We start from the raw sequence: 26,163 nt of genomic DNA, 5'->3' as shown, positions 1-26,163 counted from the left end.
AATTTCCCAAGGAGGTGGGAGGGGTGATCACCGATTCCGGCAAGAGGGGTGGTTTGAGGGGAGGGGGAATTGGGATGGAGGGGAAGTAGCACAGAGGGATGGGCGACAGGGTCTGGGCAGGCTGGGGAGGAGGGGGAATTTTGGGTATTTTGGGTAGAGGAGGTTTGGCTGGGGGTTGGGGAGAGGGGACGAGAGCGCCGTCTTTGACGGCGATGACGCCGTAGTCTTTGCTCTGCCCCTAAATGATGGAAAACAAATTGAGGTTAGTTTAGAACATCACCTTGTTAAACGCTAATTGTTGAACGCCAAAAAAGATAAACCTGAAAACCAAAGTAAAAAAAACTTACTTTCCGCTATCCGCATGCGAAAGCATGCCAGCAAGCGGGGCATCCGCAGTTGAAGGTCGGACCACCTGCGCTCCAGCTGGCCGATCTGGCGGCGTGAGCCGAAGGAACGCAGGCGTCCACGTACCTCCGCATATGCGGAACGCTTTTCACGATTGGTGATGGGGGGAGGCTGGCTGGTGATCCGCCTGTCCATCACCTGTTAAAACCAGGAGCTCCCGCTTGGTGAATGCAGAGGCTCTCATGATGGCAATGGTGTATTTTTAATAAAACAGTTTTAATAAAGACCAGAAAATAATTTTGATTGGCTAATGTATTTGGGAAATTAACAGGAACCATTCTATTGGTTAGTGTATGAGTCATGTGTTCGACAGGGCCAAAAATCTATTGAGAGTTATGATAGGCTTGATGCAGTGACATGCGTAAGCTAATTTAAATAAAGAAATGAACCCAGTAAAATATGCGTGGGTAAAAACACAGAAAACAAATGGATAATTGGCTCAAACATGTATTTTGACAAATGAAAGCTAATGTTTAAACCGTACGTATTTTGCGGGTAAACACAAACACGGACAAGAGTAAAGTTTATTGCATATCAAAAAAACAAACAAACAAACATGTGAAGAGCAATTAAGCTAATTGAGATATTGATTGGCATGATGCGATTGAAGGAGGTAGGCAGAATAAACGAGCAGGTAATCGGAATCTGACAGGCCCACTTCCGGTTTGTACTTGTGCGTGTGTTCCCTGCAAGCCACATTGGGGATGTACGCTCGCTATTTGGCTCGCTCGTTAGGTAGAGGAGGGGTCAGTAGTCTTTGGGGTGGAATTTTAGGTGCGTTCGAAATTACGTGCGAGCGCTTAAATTTACATATTTCGGCACGTACGCCGAACGTACGATCGGCCATTTGCGTCCGGCTCTGAATCAGGCCCTAAGATCAGACAGACTTTTTGCTTGTCTATCATGGAACAGTTTTTGTTTCACCTGTTGTTGTTCCTTACTCAGTCTGACTAATGTTGAACTATGCGTTTTAAGCAGTTCATCATGTATTCTCCTTCCCATCAACATTTGTGCTGGAGAGAATCCATTCTGCAGAGGTGTACTGCAGTAGATTAAGAGACTTTTGTAGAAATCTTCTTTACCTTCCTGTGCTTTTTTCATGAGACTCTTTACAGTTTTTACTGAACTTTCCACCAATCCATTTGACCGTGGGTAGTGGGGACTTGACGTAGTATGGACAAATTCCCAATCATCAGCAAATTGTTTAAATTCAGCACAGGAAAACTGAGGACCATTGTCAGTGAACACCTCCATAGGAACACCATGCCTTGCAAAGTTTGATTTCATGCAATTGATTACAGCTTTACTAGTAGTTGTATGTAGTGTCTTCACCTCAGGATAATTAGACTAATAATCAGTCATGACAATGTATGTCTTCCCATTACAATCAAACAAATCTGCACCTATCTTCTGGTATGGTCTCTCTGGCACTGCATGAGGACTCAGTGGCTCGACTTGTTGCTTTGGTCTATACATAAGACATAACTCACATGTAGCTGTTGTCTGTGCTATGTCTTGGTTCATTCTTGCCCAATACATCACTTCACGTACCCTCCGCTTACATTTTTCTTCTCCTAAGTGGCCTTCATGTATCTTGCACAGCATAGTTTTTCTTAGTCGTGCAGGTATAACAAACCTATTGCCTTTGTAAATGATGTCATTGACAATAGTAAGGTCACTGAGGTACATCCAATAATCATGAATAGACAGCGGACAAGCATTTTTTTCTGTTGGCCATCCTTTCAGAATGATGTCTTTTAACACTTCATTGTGTCATCTGTCTCTGTTTCTTTTCTAATCTGTTCTTGTCTTGCAAGAGACACTGCGAGAGAAGCTACAATCAAATCCACATATGCTTCTATCGCTTTGTCCATCAGACTTCTGGAACCCTCACTTTTGTCCACAGAACGAGAAAGTGTGTCAGCAATGTACATGTATTTACCGGGACAGTACATCAATTGTACATCATATTTCTGTAGTCTTATAAGCATTCGTTGAATTCTCATGGGACAGTCATGCAACGATTTAGTCATGATAGCTACCAATGGCTTGTGGTCAGTTTCTACTGTAAACGCTTGACAATACACAAATTGATGAAATCTCTCAAATGCATAAGTGATTGCTAGAAATTCTTTTTCTATCTGAGCATACCTTGTTTCAGCACTTGTCAATGCTCTAGATGTATAGATTACAGGTTACCATGTATCTTCATGTTCTTGCAACAATACAGATCCTAGGCCAAATTGAGAAGCATCTGCTGAAATTCTTATTCTTTTTGCAGGATCAAAGAATCTTAGTACCGTTTTCTCTGTAATGGTCTGTTTCAGTTTTTGCCAACTTTCTTCCTGTTCATGTAACCGCATCCACTCATTATCTTTGTCCAATAACCATCTAAGAGGAGCTGATTGTTCTGAAAGTTGAGAAATAAATTTTCCTAAATAAGTAATCATTCCTGGGAATCTTCTGATGTAATCTTTGTTGTTAGGACGTTCCATATTCACTATGGCTGATATTTTCCTTGGGTCAGGCTTCACACCTTGATCTGAGACTACGTCACCCATAAAGGTAAGTGTTTTCAAGCCTAATTCACATTTGTCCTTCTTTAGCTTTAGATTCACTTTTCTGGTAAGTTCCATCACTTGTCTCAATCTAGAATCATGTTTTATCCTTTGTAGAACCCCAGATAATAATGTCATATGGTAGTCGAAGAAATCTGTATCAACCTTCTGGTGTATTAAATGTACACAGCTTTGAGCTGGTTTCATCTAGCTTCATTTGCCAGAATCCTGAAGATGCGTCCAATTTACTGAACCATTTTGCTCCCACCAATTGCGACACGATTTCATCTCTGGTTAGTAATTTGAATGTTCTTTTTTAATAGCTTTGTTTAAATCTCTTGGATCTAGACATATTCTGAGTTGTCCATTTTTCTTTTACACAATTACTAAGGAGCTCACCCATTCAGTAGGCTCATCAACTTTTTCTGTCACACCCAAAGCTTCCATGCGGTTTAACTCTTTTTGTAGTTTTTCTGTCAGTGCAAATGGCACTTTTCTACAGGGGTGTATCACTGGAGGAACTTGTGTGTTTATATTTATCTTATGCTCACCAGGCAGACAACCTAAGCCTTCAAATACGTCACTGTATTCTGTAAACACTGATTTGCACTTATCTTCTACTTGTGATGTCACCATAAAAACTTTCTTTATCAAATTAAGTTTCTCACAAGAACTTAGTCCAAAGATTGGTTGCACATCTCTATCCACAATCAGTAGAGAGGTTTTAAACTTTTGTCCTTTGTATTTCAGTGTCACTAGGCATTTACCTTTTACAGGAATTTTCTCACCAGTATAGCCAGCAACTTTCACATTAGCTGGATGAATTTTAGGTTTTACTCTAAAAGTCTTATAGTCTTGAAAAGATATTCGATTAACCTCTGCGCCTGTATCACGCTTAAAGGGAATGACAATCTCGTTCACTGTTAAAGGAACAATCCATTACTTCTTATCTGCACTGCACAGTTCAATGGAATCCACAAAAAATTCTTCAGTCTTACAGGGGTATTCAATTTGGAGCGAAAAGTTCGGAATCAGCGATAAAAACGTAATTTTCGCCAATTTCAATTATTCCCGTATTCAATTTCAAAGACTTCTCGCAGGTGCGAAAAGTCTATAAAAAAAAATGGGGATAACTTTTCACCATGTTTTACATGGCGAAAAAAAAGTGCAGAATTGGGGTTTAGGGGTGCAGGCTTAAAAAATATAGCCTGCACCCCTGGGAATGGCATTTAAAAAATAACTGTGTCAAAAAAAGTTTTTTTAAAAAAAATAGGGACACCCCAAAAAAATAATTAAAAAATTTGGGGTGAAAAAAAAAAAGAAAAAAAAGTGTTTAAAAATAGGGAAATAGGTTCAGGGCTATTCTGCAAATATGCAGCAGGTGTTTTCTAGAATAGATTATTAGCGGCAGGTGCATTTTTGCAGAATTAAAAAAAAAACACTTTAGGGACTTAAAAATATGCTAGTACCCATTTTCATGTACCCCAAAATTGATGGGACCACTTCTGATCACAAGTGAAAAACTTATATCTTTCATATGTCACATTTTTTCTTGGTACAAAGTAGTCTTCAAACTTTTGCATTATAGAGTTTAAAACCATATTCTGCCCTTCAGCAAACTGAAAACTATTATAAATGTCCAGCACATCCTCTCCTATCACATGGAGGAAAATGGATGCCTTGGTTTTATCTTCCTCATTATCTGCTCCACATGCAGTAAGGTAAATATTAAACCTTTGTTTAAATCTTTTCCAGTTTTCAGACAAGTTACCAGACATTTTCATGCCTGTTGGAAGAGACAGCATATCCATTGCTACTCACAGTTTGATGTGACAAGAGCACAAGGCAGAGTTTTCACACACTAACAGGGGTATTCAATATGGGAGCGAAAAGTCCGTGCTGGACTTTTCGCTCCACATCGGAGATTTTCCTGGGATAAAGTATGGGGCGTGCGCCCGCTTTATCCCCGTATTCAATTTGAAAGCTACGAAAACGGGACCCGGCGAAGTAGGATCGGCAAAAAAACCCGAAATTTACCTGGAATAAATTGTAGGACACCCCTAAAACTGTAAAAACATGGGGGATCACATTGGGTACCCCCGTTTTAACCTGCAAATAAAAGTCGGGGTTTTAAATAGCGGCTGCAGGTGTTTTTTTCCCGGCATTGAAGAAGTGTTGCAGAAGAGCACTTAGGTTTTTTTTTTCATTTTTTTTAAGTGGTCCCATCAAATTTGGGGTACATGAAAATGGATACTAGCATATTTTTAAGTCCCTAAATTCTTTATTTAAAAATTCTGCAAATATGCACCTGCCACTAATAGCCTATTCTAGAATACATCTGCCACATACTTGCAGAATAGCCCTGAATCTATTTTCCTATTTTTAAACAATTTTTTCCCATTTTTTTTTTCACCCCAAATTTTCAATATTTTTTTGGGGGTCCCTATTTTTTTTTTAAACTTTTTTTTGACACAGTTTATTTTAAAATGACATTCCCAGGGATGCAGGCTATTTTTTTTAAGCCTGCACCCTAAACCCCAATTCTGCACTTTATTTCGCCACCTATTCAGTGGTGAAAAGTTATCCCCGTTTTTTTTCAAAGACTTTTCGAACCTGCGAAAAGACTTTGAAATTGAATGCGGTGTAAAACCAAAACCAGCGAAAATGACATCATCGGTGTGAAATTATCGCAAAAACTGACTTTTCGCTCCAAATTGAATTGCCCTGTAAGTATCATAGCTTTGCAGACTTTTGCAGGATCATCTCACACTCTAAGCACTAGCAAAGTCCATTTTACACTTCTTCTTACACCATGTTTTGTTTGCATGCTTGTATATGCATTCATATGGACACTGATGCATGGGTTTCAAATGCTATGCTCTTTATTCAGCCATTTGCAAACTATCGGCATACTGTACACAAATCTACACCCACTTCCCAGCATTCCCCATGGTCCTAGGGAAGATCCAGGTTTTCACATACAAGTTAGGGAGTGTCTACAAACATTAGGCATATCTAATGAAATAACATCACAGGTCCGATGTTACTCGTGTTACCAATGAATTCATACTCTTCCTGGATATGACGTACCGTATGTTACTAAGGGAAAGTGGGCGTCTTGTGACAGGCTAGTGGGTGTCTAAATACATACCGCGATCACACGGCAGGACATAGTGGGCATGCTAATGTCTTGCCGTGCGATCGCAGGATTTGCATACTTTGGCAGATGTCGGCTGCGTGCGAACGCATCCTAGCGAGCGGGTCTGAATCAGACCCTGTATACCATAAATATTTGTGCAGACTGGGTGCTACTTCTTGTATGTTCGCTTTCATGTATCTCAGAAGTGACACCTTAAATTAAAACAGAAAAAAAAATTAATGGGATAATAATTATTCCACTTAATGGGTGCGCATTGATGCTAATGAACCAAAAACACATGTATAAATATTAAAACTAATGGTGTTTTTAATTTTATAAACACTAAGAAAAACAAAATAATACTATTTTAAAATTCACACAGTAAACATATTCCATTTGGAAAATAAAGGCCCCCATCAAATTTACGTTCACAAATAAATAGACATACAAAACAAACATATTGTAGGTTGTTTTTATACATCAAAAAATCACCAAGCTGCAAAAAAATTAAATGGGAGCTGTTATAACAATCCTTTGACCAGTATTCCAGGATCACCAGGAACATCCTTTTTATATTACTCTCTCTAGAACCAGGCTGTTTGTTGGCATACCAGCTGATATTATACAGTATAATAATACACTTACTTCAAAAGCAGTATGGTAGAAAGTGGGGATGAGTAAGTCCGGTGCCCAGAGAACTCGACCCGCCGGAACATCACTATTCCGAGTTAGATCCCAGTCCGGCTCAGGTTTTCCCGCCAGACTCAGATCCGAAACAAGGCAAAACGCCATCAATCCCGCGTCGGATTCTTGCGGGTTTTGGATTGTATATAAGTCCCTCCCTGCGGTGATCGGCACAATTTCCTGGCAGAGTCCCGGGCTGTGCTGAGGTTTGCTGGGATGTGCAGGGGTGTGCTGTGCTCCATCCACTGGGCTGTGTTGTTCAATCCAGGGGTGTGCAGAGGAGCGTTATGCTCCACCCAGGGGGCTGTGTTGCCCATCCAGGGGTGTGCAGGGGTGCGCTGTGCTCTGTCCAGGGGGCTGTCCAATCCAGGGGTGTGCACGGTTGTGCTATGCTCTATCCAGGGGGTTGTGTTGTCCATCCAGGGGTGTGCTGTGCTGTCCAGCAAGGTGTGTGCTGTCCAGGGGTGTGTTGTAGTCAATAAAAGTAAAAAAAAATATTAAATATGTTAAAAAAAAAGTTAAAAGTAGATTTTTTTTGTGCTGTACCCCAGTGTACGCTCCCGTACTCCAGTGTATACATAAAAGAACTGTATAATATTAATCTGCCTATTATGATGCTGTAGGTCGTACCGCAGGGTAATATTCATGCAAGTGTTATGTTGCTGCAGGCCATACTGCAGTGTAATATTCATACAAGTATTGTGACGCTGCAGGCCATACCACAGTGTAATATTCAAACAAGTATTGTGACGCTGCAGTGTAATATTCAATTTCATACAAGTATTGTGATGCTGTAGGTCATACCACAGTGTAATATTGATACAAGTAATGTGATGCTGCAGGCCATACCACAGTATAATATTCATACAAGTATTGTGACGCTGTAGGTCATACAGCAGTATAATATTCATACAAATATTGTGATGCTGTAGATCATACTGCAGTGTAATATTCATACAAGTATTGTGACGCTGCAGGCCGTACAGCAGTGTAATGTTCAATTTCATACAAGTATTGTAACGCTGTAGGTCATACCGCAGTATAATATTCATACAAGTATTGTGATGCTGCAGGTCGTACCCCAGTGTATGCTTCCATACTCCAATGTATTCATATAAGCACTGTGATGGTGCAGGCTGTACCCAAGTGTATGCTTCCATACCCCAGTGTATTCATATAAGCACTGTGATGCTGCAGTACGTACCCCAGTGTATGCTTCCGTACCCAGTGGCGGTTCTAGGGGTGGGCTAACAGGGCCATCGCTCGGGGCACCGGCCCCTAGAGGGCGCCACTGAGTCCCCAGAAGGTAAAACAAAAAAATTCCCTTTATTAAAAAAAAAAAACAGCACCGGTCCCCCCCCGCGTTGCCGGGCGCACGCTGATATTTGTTGTCAGCGGGCACCCGGCTCCCTCCCTGCAGAGGCAGCCGAAGCTCACTCCAGAGCTCCCGCTCCCGCATAGAGCACTATGGGAGGGACGTCATGACATCTCTCCCATAGATCCGTGGAGCCGGAGCTCACTCCAGAGCTTCGGCTCCAGCAGAGAGCACTATGGGACGGACGTCATGATATCTCTCCCATAGATCCGTGGTGGAGCCATGGTCGGACCGGACGGCAGCGGACGCAGGAGCAGGGCCTAAGGTAAGTATTGTGTTTGTATTTTTTATTTTTAAGAAGGGAGGCATGGGGGCATTACTACTGGGGGCATATCTATAAGGGGCATTTCTACTGGGGACATGTCTATAGGGGGCATTACTACTGGGAGCATGTCTATAAGGGGCATTACTACTGGGGCATGTCTATAAGGGGGCATTACTACTGGGGGCATGTCTATAAGGGGGCATTACTACTGGGGGCATGTCTATAAGGGGCATTACTACTGGGGGCATGTCTATAGGGGGGCATTACTACTGGGGGCATGTCTATAAGGGGGCATATCTATAAAGGGGCATTACTACTGGGGGCATGTCTATAACGGGGCATGTCTATAAGGGGACATTAATACTGGGGACATGTCTATAAGGGGGCATTCCTACTGGGGGCACTACTATAGGGGGCACTAATGGGGGCATTCCAACTTTGGGCACTACTATAGGGGGCATTCCTACTGTGGGCACTACTATAGGGCGCATTATTACTAGGGCACTACTAATGTGGGCACTACTATAGGGAGCACTACTACTGTAGGCATTGTATTAGGGGCACTAATTCTCAGTACTGTGGGCCTTGTGTATAAGGGGCACTAATTTGGGCATTGTGTAAAAGGGGCACCACTGTGTGTCATAACATGATTAAGGGACTAATGTGTGGCATAATTTGAATTGGGGATACTGTATTATAAAGGGAATTACTGCATGTGGCATAATGTGTTATACAGGGCATTACTGCATGTGGCATAATGTGTTATACAGGGCATTGCTGTATGTGGCATAATGTGTTATAAAAGCCATTACTGCATGTGGCATAATGTGTTATAAAAGCCATTACTGCATGTGGCAAATTGTGTTATACAGGGCATTACTGCATGTGGCATAATGTGTTATAAAGGCCATTACTGCGTGTGGCATAATGTATTATACAGGGCATTACTGCGTGTGGCATAATGTGTTATAAAGGCCATTACTGCGTGTGGCATAATGTGTTATACAGGGCATTACTGCGTGTGGCATAATGTGTTATAGAGGGCATTACTGCATGTGGCACAATGTGTTTATAAAGGGCATTACTGCTTGTGGCATAATGTGTTATACAGGGCATTACTGCGTGTGGCATAATATGTTATACAGGGCATTACTGCGTGTGGCATAATGTGTTATAAAGGCCATTACTGCGTGTGGCATAATCTGTTATACAGGGCATTACTCGTGTGGCATAATGTGTTTATAAAGGGCATTACTGCATGTGGCATAATGTATTTATAAAGGGCATTACTGTGTAAGGCGCATTACTGCACATGGCAATTATTCGTCACGAGGGGAGAGCTTGGGGGAAGCACAGCACCTTCACAAGTGCTGGGCACGCCCCACAGTGTGATGAATTGGGGGTGTACCGCAAGGGGACACGCCCCCTTTCCAGAAGCGCGTGTGCTTTCAGCGCGTGCAGAGGAACGTCATCTACAAAAAGGTTTTTTTTGGGGGGGGGGCGCAACTGTGAACTTTCGCCCTGAGCTCCGCAATGTCTAGAACCGGCCCTGTCTGTACCCCAGTGTATCTGTATTAGCACTGTGACACTGCAGGCCGTAACCCAGTGTGTGCTTTCATAACCCAGTGTATTCATATAAGCACTGTGACGCTGCAGGCTGTACCCCAGTGTATAAATGTAAGTACTGTTCACTTCTGGCCGTACCCCAGTGTATCCAGATTCCATATAAGTACTGTTATGCTGCAGGCCATACCCCAGTGCATACATACAAATACTGTGATGCTACAAGCTGTACCCCAATGTATCCATACAAATACTGTGATGCTGCAGGCTGTACCACGGTATATCCATACAAATACTGTGATGCTGCAGGCTGTACCCCAGTGTATCCATACAAATACTATGATGCTGCAGGCTGTACCCCAGTGTATCCATACAAGTACTGTGATGCTGCAGGACATACCCCACAGTATCCATATAAGCACCATGCTTTTGTGCCGCTGCTCTGAAGCTTACTCTTTTGTTTGTTTCAGACTGTATTTATTTGAACTAAAATCACAAATAGGTATACTTGCAAATTGCAATATACTATTATGCCATTTTTCAACCTTGATTTGTAAATACCTACCTGGTGGGCTTGACTTTCCTTGATCATAACAGTCATGTTTTGCAACTCAAGCGCCAAATGGAGAGACTATTTTGTGAAGGTATCTGGAGATGTTCTCCCTTATCCTCTCCCAGCCTTCCCATAGTTAATCCAAGAAGCACAATCATAAGAGATGTTTAGTACCAGACTTTTAAATCCCTCTGCCCCCTGCCTGTTTAGAGCTTCTGTTTTGTGTAATTCCACATTAATAGTTCATCCACCTGTTCAAGAATAAAAATGGGCAGGTGAGACACTGGCATTACTCTCGTCAGTGGGAGAACCCAAGGACAATTCCATCTTGCACCTCTTTTCTTTGCATTATGCGCTGTTTGGAGCATTGTGGACTGTCTTTTTGTGTAGATGACAAACATTATTTTTATAGTTTATTAAACTGCCATCCTTACTGCCACTGTAGTGCCATTCTCTTTCCTAGATGTTGGTAATTGAACTGCCACAGCCGCTGAAGTCTTTGACATGCGGTTTCTGCATGCCAAAAATGTCCAGAAGTTTTATGGCCACAGACAGCATCTCCTGCAAGCCTCTTTCATTTAAAAAAAAAATGTAGAACCACCAAAGAACTTAACTATGGCAAGGACTGATGTGAATAACTAAAATATTTTTTGTAAATGCCTCCCCTCCTCCCTCATAAACTTGCTTTAGAATCCAAAACTTTAATTACTTTTACTACGAATCAATCCTTCTTTTTCCTGCCTTCAGCTACATACATACTCCAACTCCCTCAGGCCTCAGTAATGAAAAATAAAAAACATTTATTTCCTGATGTGCAATGTTGGAAGTTAAACTGTCATAGCAGCTGCAATCTTTAACATGCGGTTGCTAAATGCCAAAAATGTCCAGAATTTTTTATGGTAACAGACAGCATCCCCTGTATGCCCCTTTCATTTTTTTAAAAAAATTCTGAACCATTGATCTTCCCTCATAAATTTTCTTCAGTATCAAAACATTGAAATAAATAAATTTACAAATTAATCAATCCTTCTGTCCTTTTCCTATTTTCAATCCATAAACATACTCCAACTCCCTCGGGCCTCTGACCTAATTCTTGATTAATGAAAACATTCTTGGTTTTTAAACTTCCTATGGGTTCTTATGGTTTATTAAACTGCCATCCTGTCTACCACTGCAGTGCCATGTTGGAAGCTGAACTGCCACATGTTTGTGCTGCCCACTGCAGTCACTTAGCTTAGTCAGCCAGCTAACTCAATGCAACCTTTTGGCCTAAACTGGATGAAATCAATATTATGAGCTGTGAGATGGTCAAAATTGGCTGGAAATGACTGGAAATAAATGTTATGTACTTAGTATTGCATTTAAAAATGCAAAGAACAGCTCTTCTGAAAGAGCTGATCTTTGTGATGGCAGGACTTCTGGGTTAATGACCCTATATGTGCATGTGCAACTGACACGTATGCCCCAGGGGACACTGGGAGGGATCCGATTGGATCAGTGAACATTGGGTCTGATTCAGATTTGGGAATAGAGTAAGATATAGCAGGTAACTGTGTACCTGGACAAACCATGTTGCAATGCAAGAGGTGCAAATACATACTTGAGCTTGGTTGCAGGGTAAATACTGGCTGCTTTTGCATGTAGCCCACAAATGATGGACAGCTTTATTTTTACACTGCAATTTAGATTTCAGTTTGGACACACCCCTCCCAAATCTAAATTTTACATGTACCCCACCTGCAGTGCAGCATGGTTTTGACCAAGATGTACAGTCACTTGCTACATCTTATTCTATTCCCAACTCTGATTCAGGCACATTGAGAAGAGTACTCTAAATGGCTTTATCTAACAGGTCAAAGCTACTGAAAGTTTTGCATTTCAGAGCTTGGTACATATGGGGATTGTGGCTCTCTCCCATCACACAACTGTGACTGCCACAGAAGCAGGTGGAAGCACTGAGCAGCTAATCCCTAGTGAAGCTTTGGCAGAGAACCAGATATAAAGCAGCATGACATACATGCTGGCAGCTGAGTTCACAAACAATCATGATATACAGTCAGGTGCATAAATATTGGAACATTGACAGAATTTTCATATTTTGGCCTCTATTCACCACCACAATGGCTTTGAAATTAAACAAGATGTGCTTTAACTGCAGACTTTCAGATTTAATTTGAGGGTAATTACATCTATATCTGGTGAATGCATACTTGCCGACAATCAGTTCCAGCATTCCGGGAGGGAGCTGATTGTCGGCTAACAGCAGGGGGGACGGTCATTGGGGGCGGAGCCGGGGGCTGGCCAGCCAGTTGGTGGTACATTGGGGGTGGAGCCGGTGGCGGAGCTGCATGATCGCATCATTGTGGCTCCGCCCCTCTTCACAATGCCATTATTTTCGGCATTGTGAAGCAGGGGGCGGGGCCGCGATGACGCGATTCAGCGTGAATAGCGGCACCGGCTCCCCCGCTGCAGGGGTTTCTAGTCTTTTCAGGGGGGAGGACAGGAGGGTCGGAGGCTTCCAGGAGGCTTGCCTGCCTTTCCGGGGGGCCAGGAGCGGCACCCGAAAATCGTGAGGCTCCCGGCCAAATCGGGAGGGTAGGCAAGCCTGGGTGAATGGTGTAGGAATTACAACAGTTTCTATATGTGCCTCCCACTTTTTAAGGAGCCAAAACTAATGGGAAAGCTATTTCATGGACAGGTGTGGGCTATTGTCTCGTTATTTCATTATCAATTAAGGAGGTAAAAGGTCTGGAGTTGATTCTAGGTGTGACATTTGCATTTGGATTCAGTTGCTGTCAACTCTCAATATGAGATCCAAAGAGCTGTCACGATCAGTGAAGCAAGCCATCATTAGGCTGAAAAATCAAAACAAACCCATCATAGAGATAGCAAAAACATTAGGTGTGGCCAAATCAACTGTTTGGAACATTCTTAAAAAGAAAGAACGCAGTGGAGAGCTCAGCAACACCAAAAGATCCGGAATACCACGGAAAACAACTGTGGTGGATGACAGAAGAATAATTTCCCTGGTGAAAAACCCCTTCACAACAGTTGGCCAAATCAAGAACACTCTCCAGGAGGTAGGTGTATATGTGTCAAAGTCAAAGTTGGATGTAATTACCCTCAAATTAAATCTGAAAGACTGCAGTTAAAGCACATCTTGTTTGTTTCATTTCAAAGCCATTGTGGTGGTGAATAGAGGCCAAAATATGAAAATTCTGTCAATGTCCCAATATTTATGCACCTGACTGTACATCCCTGCACCAGGCGAATGAAAACCTGGCTAAAGAGGATCAAGTAGTTTGTGTGAGGATAGAAAGCATGCAAAGCGGGACTAAGCAAGTCTCTCAAGAAACTTGGAGGGGCAAGGGAGCTGAGAGATGAATTAGGGATATAATTTAGTTTTTTAGAGATAGAATGTATTGTTTTCAGAATAGGCGTAATCACTGCATGCTTGAATAAGAATGGAAATGAATATAGTGTGTGCTGATCCCAGTGTTTTGGTTTTGGATCTGGATTCATCTTCATGTTTTTTTTTTGGTTTTGCAAAACCACCCTCACGTGTTTTGGTTTTGGATCTGTATTATTTTTTTAAATTGATGGAATCGGCTAAAATCATGTAACTTTGGCCTTTTTTTATTCCTATAGTATTATTTAACTTCAGTTTTGACCACCTCACAGTTCACAATATTGTTTACCAATTTTGTCCAAAGGCTGGCTGGCTAAATTAAGCAACAGAGCAGCGGTACAAACACACAGCAGTTTAAAAGAATATAGCACATCTATAAAACATTGCCACACAGCAGTGGCAGACAGAAAGGCAGTTTAATAAACTATATGACCCCATAGAAACCAAGACCATTAAAACCATTAATCATGAACTAGATCAGAGGCCCGTGGAAGACAGGTCAAGGAAGGAAGGATTGATCGATTAGCTAATTTAATTTAATTGCTTAGTTGTCTAATAAAAAGTATTAAGGAAGAGTATGGCTAGTGGGTCAGCCTCCTAAATTAATATTTGTTATTGTAAGATAGGCTGATTTGAAGTTTCCAGCTCTCTAGTGTAATTATTAATTTTCTTGACTTCTTGTTCCAACCCTTGTCAGGAATCTTTGGCTATTAAAATTGTATTCTCTTCTGATTAAAAATGTGTTGCAAATTAGAAATGTATTAGAGCAATTACCCCAAAAAATGTTTGTCTATGCAAGAAAGACCACCCCCAATGCCCTCCTAAAATACAGCCCATTATGAAAAGAAAATAAAAGTAATGAAAGACGGAATTGTCCTTGGGCCCTCCCACCCACTCTTATGTTGGACATTAAAAAGAACATGCACAGTTTAACAAACCAAGCACTTCAGTGACAGAAACTGACACTTTTGTGGCGGAAGTCCTTGGTTTGTTTGGGCCCCCACAAAACAATTTTATTTGGAAGGACTACATCCGATCATAAATGAGAAGGTTGATGATGAGGGTGTTGGCGATGGAGATTGCATGTGCTCATCCAAACTACTGGAAGCTGATACTGTGCTGCTTGTTATTATTTAAAAAAAATATTGTTAAATAAGTTGCATGAAGTCGCTACTAATGACATAACAGTGAAGAGGTGCCTAAATGATTTTTGGCCTCAAAAGTGGTACAGATGCCTTCACAAATGTTGTTAGAATTTGGGTAAAATAATTCCACACCCAAGAGGTGCCTTTTCTGATCTTATGACCAGGCATGACAATGGCGTTCTTTTTATCATGATGCAAGAACTGCTGCCACTGGTGGCTGACTTCACAAACAACATTTTCATCATAAACATCCTGATTAGCATCAGATAGTACAGATATATCACCTTCATCCTCCTTTTTCAGTTCCACACCAGCATCCTCAATTTCTATTATGTCACCATCTTTACTTGTACTGCTCTTCCCTACATTTGCAGAGGGTGCAGAAATGGTGGACGGAGGATTCTTTATGAGTACAGAAATGTCAGACTCACACATAGCACTCATGGACATCCTTAGACTCTCCTCAGGGATTTGTGACCTTTCTGAACACACAGTTTGTTCTACATCCTTAGGGGTAAATTTATTAAGAATCGAGTCTGGGAGAGTTTGCTTTGTTTTCAACTCGATTAGCTTCACCTAAACTCGGGTGATTTGAAGCTCCTGAGACTCGCAAATTTACAAAGAAATGAGTTTAGCTGAGAGATGTCCGATGGTGAAGCAGAACAAGAATTCTCCCCTGATTAGCAGGTTTGTCAGGAGATGACTCACCCAAGATTGCAGTGTCTTCTCTCTGCAAAACTCTCCCGAGCAATCAGCCTGCACATATCAGTATGATATGTGTAAGCTGCTTATGTTATACATGTAAAAAAATGGGTTAAAATTTTTAAAAAAAAATTACAGTTAAAGCTTAACCAGCCCCAGATTTGCCAGCCAATCAGCGGTCACGCTAACTGTAGAGTGGCCGCTGATTATCTCCAGCTACTGACATTTCCCACGTGGGAACTGTCAGTAGCCGGAGCCAATCAGCGGCCACTGATTGGCTGGCAGGATTGCAAACCCCGTGCAGTCCCGTCAGCTGGCATTCGGGAGGTATCAGTATGTGTGGCAACACACATACTGATACCGGGTGTGTGGATAGGGAAACACGTTTTTGTTTTTTTTGCAAAGTCCATGGATTACCGCGAAGACCAGCGCCAGGCTATAGGTGAGTATGCAATCTTTTTTGCACAGCCAGTCATTAATGATTCTACTGGAGAAGAAGACAGAACCATCTGGTATAGGTAAGTATGTGTGAATGGGTAGGTGTATGTAATAAAGCTTTACTAATCATGGTGTGTGTTTTGTCTTTCTTTAGCTATTTATTTTACACTGGGGGTACAGGTGCCGCCCGTCTGCTGGCACTTGTAGTTCCACAAGTGCCAAAGGGCAGGCATGTGGCACCTGTAGTCCCACTGTAAAATACAACAGTTTACTTCTATTCTTTACATTATTACCTCCATACCCAATGCTCCAGGGGTGCGGGGAAGAGCCCCGTGCTTCAGTCCAAGCCTTGGGTTTCAGGGGGGGACCCTTTCTTGGGGGGTCCCCACCTCCCCTGAGATCCCCGGCTTGGCCTGACCAGCTTGGGCTGATAATGCTTTGGTCCTGGAGCCCCAGTGAAAGGGTCTCTGGGCTGTGGCATTACAGCCCGGCCGTTTTGGGTCTGGTACTGGTTTTAAATATAGGGGGGACCCTATGCAATTTTTCCCCCCTATATTTAAAACCAGGACTGGCCCTGCAGCCTGGTGTTGTTTTCTAAATTACGGTGGAACCCTACACATTTTGTTCCCCGTGATTTTAGAAACCAGGACTGGCTAGCAAGCCTGGGGCTGGTTAAGCTTTTTGGGGAGGGACCCCATGTCATTATTTTTCAGAATTTTTTTTTTTTTTAATACATTTACAGGCAGAAACATACATGGATCACAGTGATCTGTGTTTCTGCCAAACTCTCAGATCACAGACAGGTGTATTATTTTCATGAGTTTTTACAGGAGAGTTTTACCATCTCATGAGAGTTTAGAAACTCTCTGCTTGGTAAATTCCAGAATCCTATCTTCACTAGTGAAAAAGTTCTTGAGTTTTGCCGATGGTGAATTGAAGAGTTTACTAACTCTCCAGTATTTTCCCGTAGCAAAGGAGATCTCTCTCCCGAGTTTGACATTAGTAAATTTGAGAGTGGAAAAAAATGCCCAAACTCTCCAGAGTTTGCAAACTCTCCCAAACTCTCAGCTTAGTAAATTTATCCCTTAGTGTTTTTTTTCTGCACTGATTTTTCTGTTTTACATGTAACACCACTTCTAGAATCTGAGTGAGAAAGTGTTGCATCATTATGTGAGGTAACAAAAGAAGATATCTGACTGAGAGCAGTTCTAGACCCACCACTGAGAAATAAAGACCAGGGCCTGAATATTTCCTTGCCACTGCGTGTGGTGTATTGCATTATGGCATATTTATGTTTTTTGGCAGGAAACTTTCCCTTTATTATTAGAGGTGTTCTTTAACATTGTGAAATATTGTTTTGATTTCAGGTGCCCTGTCTTAAACCCTCTATGCTTTAGTAGATGTTGAAGTACTAGTATCATCATGACTGGCAGCAGCTGCAGCACTAGCATTTGGTTGCTGCTCCTGCTCTTCTATCAACTGATTGTGATCCATATTGACTCATAGTGCTGATATTAATGGTGACATGGCACCTACTGAACATTATACTTTAACACAGTGCCATTGCCTGGCCCTGAACACACACAAGTTTAGAAAAAAAAAGGTTCTTTCTTTTTTTTTAACAATTGACAACTTCACACTTCGACTCCCAGTGCTAATATAAGTAATGACACAGAACCTACTGAAAAATACTTTTAACACAGTGCCACTGCCTGGCTCTGAACACACACAAGTTTTAGAAAAAAAAAGTTTATTTTTAACTTTAAAATGACAATTAACACTGCGAGTCGCAGCTCTTATATAAACTGTGGCACAGCACCTACTGAATATAATTTTTTAACACTGCCTGAACACACACAAGTTTTAAAACAAAAAAATATTTCTGGGCAGCTGCCGGAAGACAATCTTCTAGCAACCGCTAGTGGCAGAGGGACCTCCTGGCTCCTCTGCATCCGTGCACCCTCAGATGAGCAGCTGCCGGGAAAATGCAGAGTCTCAATTTTGCAATGATCCGATCATTGATGGTCCGATATATCAATGTCCGATATGTTGAAAATCTATATTAATGTTATATGTCTGCAATATGCCAGTGGCATGCCAAAGTTTGCCTAGTCACCCCTCAGTTACCTCCCAGTACTTCCCACTAAAATCTACACTCCCTGCATCCAAATTTGTACTGCGTCTCCATACAGTAACCATCGGTATGCATGTGCAGTGCAACTTGGATGCATGTGCAGTACTTAAAGCATCGGCCAACTGCGTGCATATTGGTATAGCGTGCTGTTAGCATGCGACTCGGTATCAGTCCCTGTTTGTGAATTGTAATTTGTGCCACCCTATCAAGTGCTATTGCTAGGGTTTGATTAAAATGTGGTGCTGCTATTCCTGGTTGGAAGAATGTAGAAATTGGGGAGAGGATTTGTTGTAGAGTGGAGAATTGTTGAAAATGAATAGAACTGAGATTGCTGAGAGTATGAGAAAGCTTGGTAGAGTCTATCGGCAGTGAGTTTGAGGTAATGGAGGAGAAATTGCTAGTGATAAAGTGATGATCTCAGAGAGGGAAAAGAGTATTAATGTGGTATAGGTTAGAGAATAGTAAATCAAGGCACTGGCAATCCTGATGAATAGATGAGTCATTTCATTGGGAGACGCCAAAAGAGAATGTTAGAGAGATAGGGCTTGATACAGAGAGGCATACAATGGATACTGTGGAAGATGCACAGTGACTGGTTTGTGACGGCGGCCACAGAGAGATTTCTTTGCAAAGTTAGTGACAGGTAGTCAGCATTTGGAAGAGGTAACGGGCGGTAGCTAGAAAAATGCAGGTGAGTCAGGACCATTTTCTAGGCATGCCCTAGTAAGCCTCTGCAAATTCATATGCAGCTAAAGAGGTCTTTGCATCTTAGGTGAGACGCTCACTCTTAGACAGCATAGGCTTGCTCAGAGGTTTGATGTGTGACCAACATGCGACCGATGCTTTTGTACTTTGTATGTAAAAGAGCCTAGGTGGGAGTCTCTGTACAAGCAAGCGGTTGAGTCATTTACATATTTTCATGTAAGTCCACTGCTTACGTGATCACAGCAGTGACATGAATTGCATGCATTTCTGAGGCCAATAGTTTGGAATCACAGGGAGATGGTGAAATGCTAATGGAAATGTTGAACTCACTCATGACATTAGTGGTGATGTCAGAGGATAAGACATGAGGTAGGCAAGAAGAAAAATGTTCAAGAAATGATTGGTGTGGTCCAGGAGGATGATAGATCACAGCAACATGCAGAGAGAAAGGGCTGAAAGTCTTGATTGCATGTATCCCAAAGATGTGATGGGACATTGGGTAGAACTGTGAATGTGCAGTGTGGGGAAAGGAGTTATATGGCCCCAACTCCTTGTCTGGGGGCATCTGTGAAGTGCAGATCATCATGCAAAAGTGCTACAGGTTAAGGGGTGTCTACCTGTGTGAGCCCTGTTTCTGCGATTACTAAACGATTAAGATTGTAAGAGGCCTATTCATGATCATGTGGAAATGCAGATGCCATTGGTTCTCGCAGCCCTGACCTTGCTATGGGAGGGAGGTCAAAGGTTGGGTAGAGGGAGCCAAGAGGCTCCCTCCACCACATAGTGCATCCTTAAGCTGTGTGAGCGTGACCTCATGTCACATATGCATATTCAACTGGGCACTGGAAAGTATAACTGCTACTTCTGTGTCTGTGCACGCAGTTGCATTGGCTCTGGAGGCTTACTTATGGCAAACAATCTGGTCCTTATTCCACACAAGCTAGTGCATTGATTAAAACAGATTCTCGGTGGTCAGGAATCTGAGCAGGTGCCCAACTCATGCTGTGCATGTGCAGTACGGGTCCTGAGCAGACTGTCAGTGATTGATAGTCTGCTGCCGCTTGTGAGAGTGAAATAGAGGTGTGTCGCCACCTTGTGGGGGGGGGGGGAGAGAGTCCATGATCTCAGTTGGCAAATGGAGATTTCCTGGCCTCTATCTGTTATCTGCGGCAGCTGGCCTGCGTGACACCATGGGTCACTTAGCCAGACGAAATTCCCGCAGATCATCCGATGCTGCGTTGTATAGGGTTGCTCAGATGTTCGATGTGTTAACGATGGTGCGTCTATATACACAAGCAGCTGATCAGAAAAACCGCCAGTGGACGCCTCGTTGGCTGCGGTATTTGCATATTTTTGCAGTGCCGACACATATTAGCATCCACCTCTGAAACTGACCCTCTGTGGATTTTCACAAACTCTGCTTTAGAGAAATAAACTGACATCTGCTCATGCAAAATAGGAGGATATTTTATGGAATTGCTATTTTTGGTGTGTGTTGACGGCTGCATATATGTGTGTGTGTTTACTCACTGTATCATACACTTTTCTCTCTTTCTTTTTGATAAAATGTTTAATTACATTTATTTTATCACTAGGCCGTATAAAACACAACAGCTTGATAGAGATCGGTGCAGGGCCCTCTATACAAAATATCATACCGGCCTGTGAATACTTTGAAAAAATTTACATTACGGATTATTTGCAAGACAACCTACAAGAAATAGAAAAATGGTTGCGGGGTAGCAGTGATGCTTTTGATTGGTCTCCATACATAAGACACGTTTGTGTCCTTCAGAACAAAAAGTATGTATATAATATTAATAAATAAAACTTTAAAGACTTGTCCACTGTTGGGCAACACTTTCTCTGTGTTGATAGAGGGCCTGATACAGAGATGCTTATTCTGAGACAGAATTAGACTTGCTCGGGATCGGTATGAAATACCGAAAGTCAGGATCCTGGCAGTAAGAATCCCAACGCCAGGATCCCGACAGGGTTAACATACCAACACTTGTTGGTCGGTATGCTAATCATCCCCCTCTCACTACCCTAACCCTCCCGCTTTGGTGCCTAACCCTAAACTCCCCTCCTAGTGCCTGAACCTAACCTCCCCCTCCCTTCACCCTAAACCTAACCCTCCCCCCTTAGTGCCTAACCCTAAACCCTAACCCTCCCCTTCACCCCGCTTCTTACCTTCAGCATCTCGGCGGTCGGGATGCTGGCACCGTGATTATGACCGGCGTCTGTATTCCGGCGCCGGTAGAGTGAGCGACAGCATCCCGACTGCCAGGATGCCAAACGCATCCCGTTTGCTCAGAGGTTCGATGTGCAACTGATGTTTCCACTTTTGCGTAAGCAGCAGATGTGAGACGCTTTAGGTGGGTGTCTCTGTGTACAAGACAGTGGCTTAGTCTGCGTACAAAATTGCAGCAGCGACGGGAATTGTCTGCATCTCTGAATCAGGCCTAGAGCGTTATTCGCCATAGCTGAAAGCTATCCATTTTTTGTTACATGGGGTGCAGGGCACACAAAGGGGGAGATGCCCAAATGCAAGATTAACTTGTTTATACAGGAATATACAAAAATATATATTTGGGTGTAGTATGAAAAGAAGACAATCAGAATGTCAACAGTCAGAAAGTCGACACCAATATGTTAAGGTTCTGAATACTGACTGAATGTCAACATGGACATTAAGCTGACAAAAATGTCAACATTCATAAATGTGGACATTGTTAAAGTGTTAATATGTTCAAAATGTCGACATTCAACGTGCCGACGCCAGAATGCCAACATTTTTTTGCTTTATTTTTACCTAACCCCTAACCTTATACCTAACCTGACCCTGAACTTAACCTTAACCCTAGATATACAAATTTAAAAAAAACCCACTGTCAACATTTTGGTGTTGACATTATGATCATGGGGATATTTCGACTCAGTCGATGTTGATATTTCACATTTTGACATAACTGTTGACAGTCAGAATTGTGTCGACATTCTAGTGTTGTCATTAAATGGGTATGGGCATAAATAAAAAATATTTCCAGCAAGTGAGTTGCAAATGTTCATGAGGTAGTATGTGATTACTCTCCAGGAATGTCCAAGAGACTCACAGATTCTTTGTACCATAGTTCTCCTAGTAAAGTACACCAGCCATCCAGATTCTGGGCCTGATCAGAAGGGAACGCAGTTGCTTATACGCACGCAATCGGTTGATTAATTTGCCCTGCGCATGCGTTTGCATCGCAGTGCGCGTGCGCGAGCCAGATGCTGCGTTCGGAACTGCAATGCAGAGGCTACGCAGACCCAAGACAGAGTGATTGACAGGATGTGATGTTTGTGGGTGGTGATGGGAGGTTGTCTGGCGAACGCAGGCGTGCCAGTTCATTTCAATGCCGTTGCATGGGCGTGCATAAATTAGCCACTACCACAGCAGACGCTGCCTAAGGTCTCATAGCGTGCATAGAAGTAAGCAATTCCTAATTAGGGTCTGGGCTTCCTTAACTGTGCGTATGGGTCAGATGTTACTCGATGTTACCGAATGGTTCGCTAAGTTATCAGGCTGTGATTGCAATGCGAATGCAAACATTTACATAGCACGTATAAACAGAATAGTGATCCGTAGTATCAGGCCCTCAGATCACTGCATCAGCCACATGGGCAGGCTGGTGATTCGATGACATGATTCACAGCTAATTGCTTCAGTGTGGCCTCACCCCACCTGCTCCATTGTATGAATCATACCATTGCAGGACAGGGGTGGTGCTACAATGAGTAAGGGGCTTGTATATCATGACATTGCTATAGTTAATTGAGAGATAGCAGAAGGTACTTTAACCCTATACTGTAATTCTAACTCAATTATATTTTGTTATATATGCTATTTGATGTATTATCCTTTACATGGTTGATATTGTGCCCACTTAGGTTTGAAGTAATTGCAATAAAAATAATATAAAGCAGAACAAAATACAATAAATATTGGGCTGATTCAGACTGGACCGGAGTTGCAAAGCATTGTAAATATGCAAATGCAGCATATGCGAACCCAGCACTGCGATCGAAGTTGGGCAGCTTGTGAGGCCAGGAAACTGCATCGGTCAACGCACCCCCATTTCCGGGAACGGCCGCCACCCCCGCACCTCTCCTTAAGTGCCTCTGCCTGTCAATCAGACAGAGGCACAGAAGGGGCTGCGGGCGATTACGCAGGACCAATACTGCACACTCGCAGAATGGATCCTGCGATAATCGGGAATCTGCGTTTAGCAAGTGCAATGCTGAATCAGACCCATATACTTTATGATGTACAGTGTTTAACTACTACAGCTGATATATAGTACTGTAAAGTAGAACTTCTTATTGAAAAGTAATAGAATCTGGAACCATTATATGTGTAGAGCTCTCTCTAACTCAGGGACCACACACCTAACTACAGACATGAATAGTTGTGCTGACCATTTGTGTCGTACCATAAAAACAATGACAATTTCTTTTACTATTTCTGAAATAATTTATATATTTCCAAATTCCTTTTATAGAACCACCCCTGAGGAGAAGGCGAAGAACATAAGAAGAAAAGTGTCATTAATGAAGTGTGATGTCACCAAGACCAATCCCCTGCATCCAAATTCCCTTCCTTTGGTGAACTGTTTGCTCACTGGAGCGTGTCTTACTTCTGTTTGCAAAAGTTTAAGAGAGTTTAAAATGACTGTTAAGAATATTGTATCTCTAATCAAACCAGGAGGTTATCTGATTATTAGTGATTACATTGAAGCCATTTATTATATGGTTGGAGAGACAAAATTTCTGCTTCTGTCACTTGATGAGGATTTTGTCAGGGAAGCAGTGTCTGAGAGTGGGTGTGAAATTGAAGAGTTTAAAACCTTTACAGAGATTCGGATTCCAGAGGATTCATTTGACAGTAAGGATGTATTCTGCCTTCTGGCCCGTAAGCTATGAGGCAGAAATTTAAGTGTCTGTTGATCATAATTGTTAATTAAAAGAAATTAATACAGTATCAGTGAAAACAGTCATATTTTTGCTAGAGATGAGCGGGTTCGGATCTCAGAGATCTGAACCCACCCAAATTTCGGGGATCCGGGGCGATCCGAGTGCAGCTCAGATCTCCCTGCCTGCCCCGGATCCCTCACCCGAGGCAAAACCTCGTGACCCCGCTGTCGGGCCGCGAGGTTTTGTTTTGAGCGGGCTTAATGCTGATTGGCTGAGAGAGCCATCTGTCACGGCTGTCAGCCAATCAGCTTAAGCCCATTGAAAATTCACTAGGAGAGAGAAAAAGATGGCGCCTGCCATCCCCCACTGCCAACACCGCCGGCACCCCCACTGGCAGCATCCCCCGCTGCCGAAACCACAGCTGCCGACACTCCTGCATTGCTGCCCCACGTACTGAGGACACGTCAGTGACCCCCACACTGCTGACACTCCCACACTGAGGACACCGCTGGCACCTCTGCTCTACAAACACCGCCGGCACCCTGCATTGACAACACCCCTGCACTGCCGACACAGTCAGCAAACCTGCACTGAGGACACTGCTGGCACCCCCGCTCTGCCGACACAGCCAGTAAACCTGAACTAAAGACACTGGTGGTACCCCCACACTGCCATTCCATGTACTGAGGACACCGCCAGTAACCCCCGCACTGCCGACACTAAAGACACCGCTGGCACTCCTGCACTGTCGACACAGCCAGCAAACTTGCACTAAAGACACTGCTGGCACCCCCGCACTGCCAACACAGCCAGCAAACCTGCACTAAAGACACCGCTGGCACCCCCATATTGCCAACATCACCGGTACCCTTCACTGAGGACACTGCCAGCACCGCCATTCCATGTACTGAGGACACTGTCAGCAACCCCGCTCTGCTGACACTGCTGTCACAGTAAGTGCACTATTGCTGTATCCAACCCACACTGTATAACACACTGTATCCGTGTTGGAAATTAGAAGCTGAACTGCCACATGTTAGTGCCGCCCACTGCGTCACTTAGCTTAGTCAGCCAGCTAGCTAGATGCAACCTTTTGGCCTTAACTAGATGAAGCAAATAATATATTGAGGGGTCAAAATTGATTGGAAATTACTGGAAATAAATGTTATTGAGGTTAATTATACTGTAGGAACAAAAACAGGCCCATTTTATGTGATTTTAGCTGTTTTTATGTTTTTTTTAAGAAAAAAATCCAAAACCAAAACACCAAGGAAAAAAAAATCCAAAACCAGATTCAGATCCAAACCCTGGGGAGATCCAGATCCAAAACAAAAACACGAAGGTCGGCGCACATCTCTAATTTTTACAGTGAAATATAGCTATACAGTGTTGCATTACTATATTTTAAGCACATTTAAAGCTGGTCATAAGTCCAATTGAACTACACTTGCCAACTTTAAAATGGGGAAATGTAGGCAGGAGGGTTAGGAAAATGTTATCCTTAGGCATCGCCCCCTCATGTCATAATGCCATGAGTCACAGGTCCATGAAGAGGGAACTGAGAATCGCATCACTGTTCTCCCCCTAATCCACCCAATAGGAACTGGGTGGGATGTGGGAGGGTGACCTAATTTTCCAAGAGACCATGGAACTACACAAAATTTCTGGAGTCACCTGGATGATCTGGATTTGGACAGCATAGTTGGTGTACTGGTTAGCATTATTGCTACACCACTGAGGTCATGAGTTCAAATCCTGACCAAGGCATTTTTTTGTATGGAGTTTGTAGGTTGTCCCTGTCTTTATAACAATACAATAACCTAATTATCCAGAGAGGACTGAAATTGTAAATAATGTAACAGGGAGGAGGTTCCTAGATGGTTAAGGATCTTACATCTACTTTCAGTGTACTTTGTACAAATGGTACAAATGTTGTCAGGATTTGGGTAAAAATAATTCCACACATTAGAGGTGGATTTTTTTGGACTTATTGCCAGGCATGACAATTGCCTTGTTATGGCCAAGCACTACTACCACTAGTGGGTGAGTTGCTTTCACACAAAGGACATCCTCCTCCTAGTGTCATAAGCACAATTATCCCCTTCATCCTCTTGTTGCACTTCCACATTAGCATC

The 26,163-nt window shown here is 42.7% G+C and overlaps 2 protein-coding genes across 3 annotated transcripts in view; both read left to right on the top strand.

Moving 5' to 3' along the window:
- Nucleotides 1-24,095, top strand: part of LOC148504742 (nicotinamide N-methyltransferase-like) — a 34,861-nt gene extending 10,766 nt beyond the window's left edge. For both annotated transcript variants that reach the window (XM_088448519.1, XM_088448520.1), the window contains 2 exons: nucleotides 20,671-20,878; nucleotides 23,617-24,095. In XM_088448519.1, coding sequence (XP_088304645.1) covers nucleotides 20,671-20,878; nucleotides 23,617-24,037 — 629 coding nt within the window. In that variant the 3' untranslated portion in view covers nucleotides 24,038-24,095. The remainder of the gene's footprint in view (nucleotides 1-20,670; nucleotides 20,879-23,616) is intronic.
- An 831-nt stretch (nucleotides 24,096-24,926) lies between these two features.
- The window catches only part of LOC148504741 (nicotinamide N-methyltransferase-like), a 65,859-nt gene continuing 64,622 nt past the window's right edge, over nucleotides 24,927-26,163 (top strand). Inside the window, exon 1 of the mRNA XM_088448517.1 lies at nucleotides 24,927-24,981. The gene's annotated coding sequence lies outside the window, so the exon portion shown is untranslated. The remainder of the gene's footprint in view (nucleotides 24,982-26,163) is intronic.

The sequence above is a fragment of the Taudactylus pleione genome, unplaced genomic scaffold (genome assembly GCF_031769625.1).
Source record: "Taudactylus pleione unplaced genomic scaffold, aTauple2 ptg000457l, whole genome shotgun sequence".
Lineage (NCBI taxonomy): Eukaryota > Metazoa > Chordata > Amphibia > Anura > Myobatrachidae > Taudactylus > Taudactylus pleione.
Note: the sequence above shows the minus strand (reverse complement) of the source record. Positions and strands in the feature narration are given on the sequence as shown.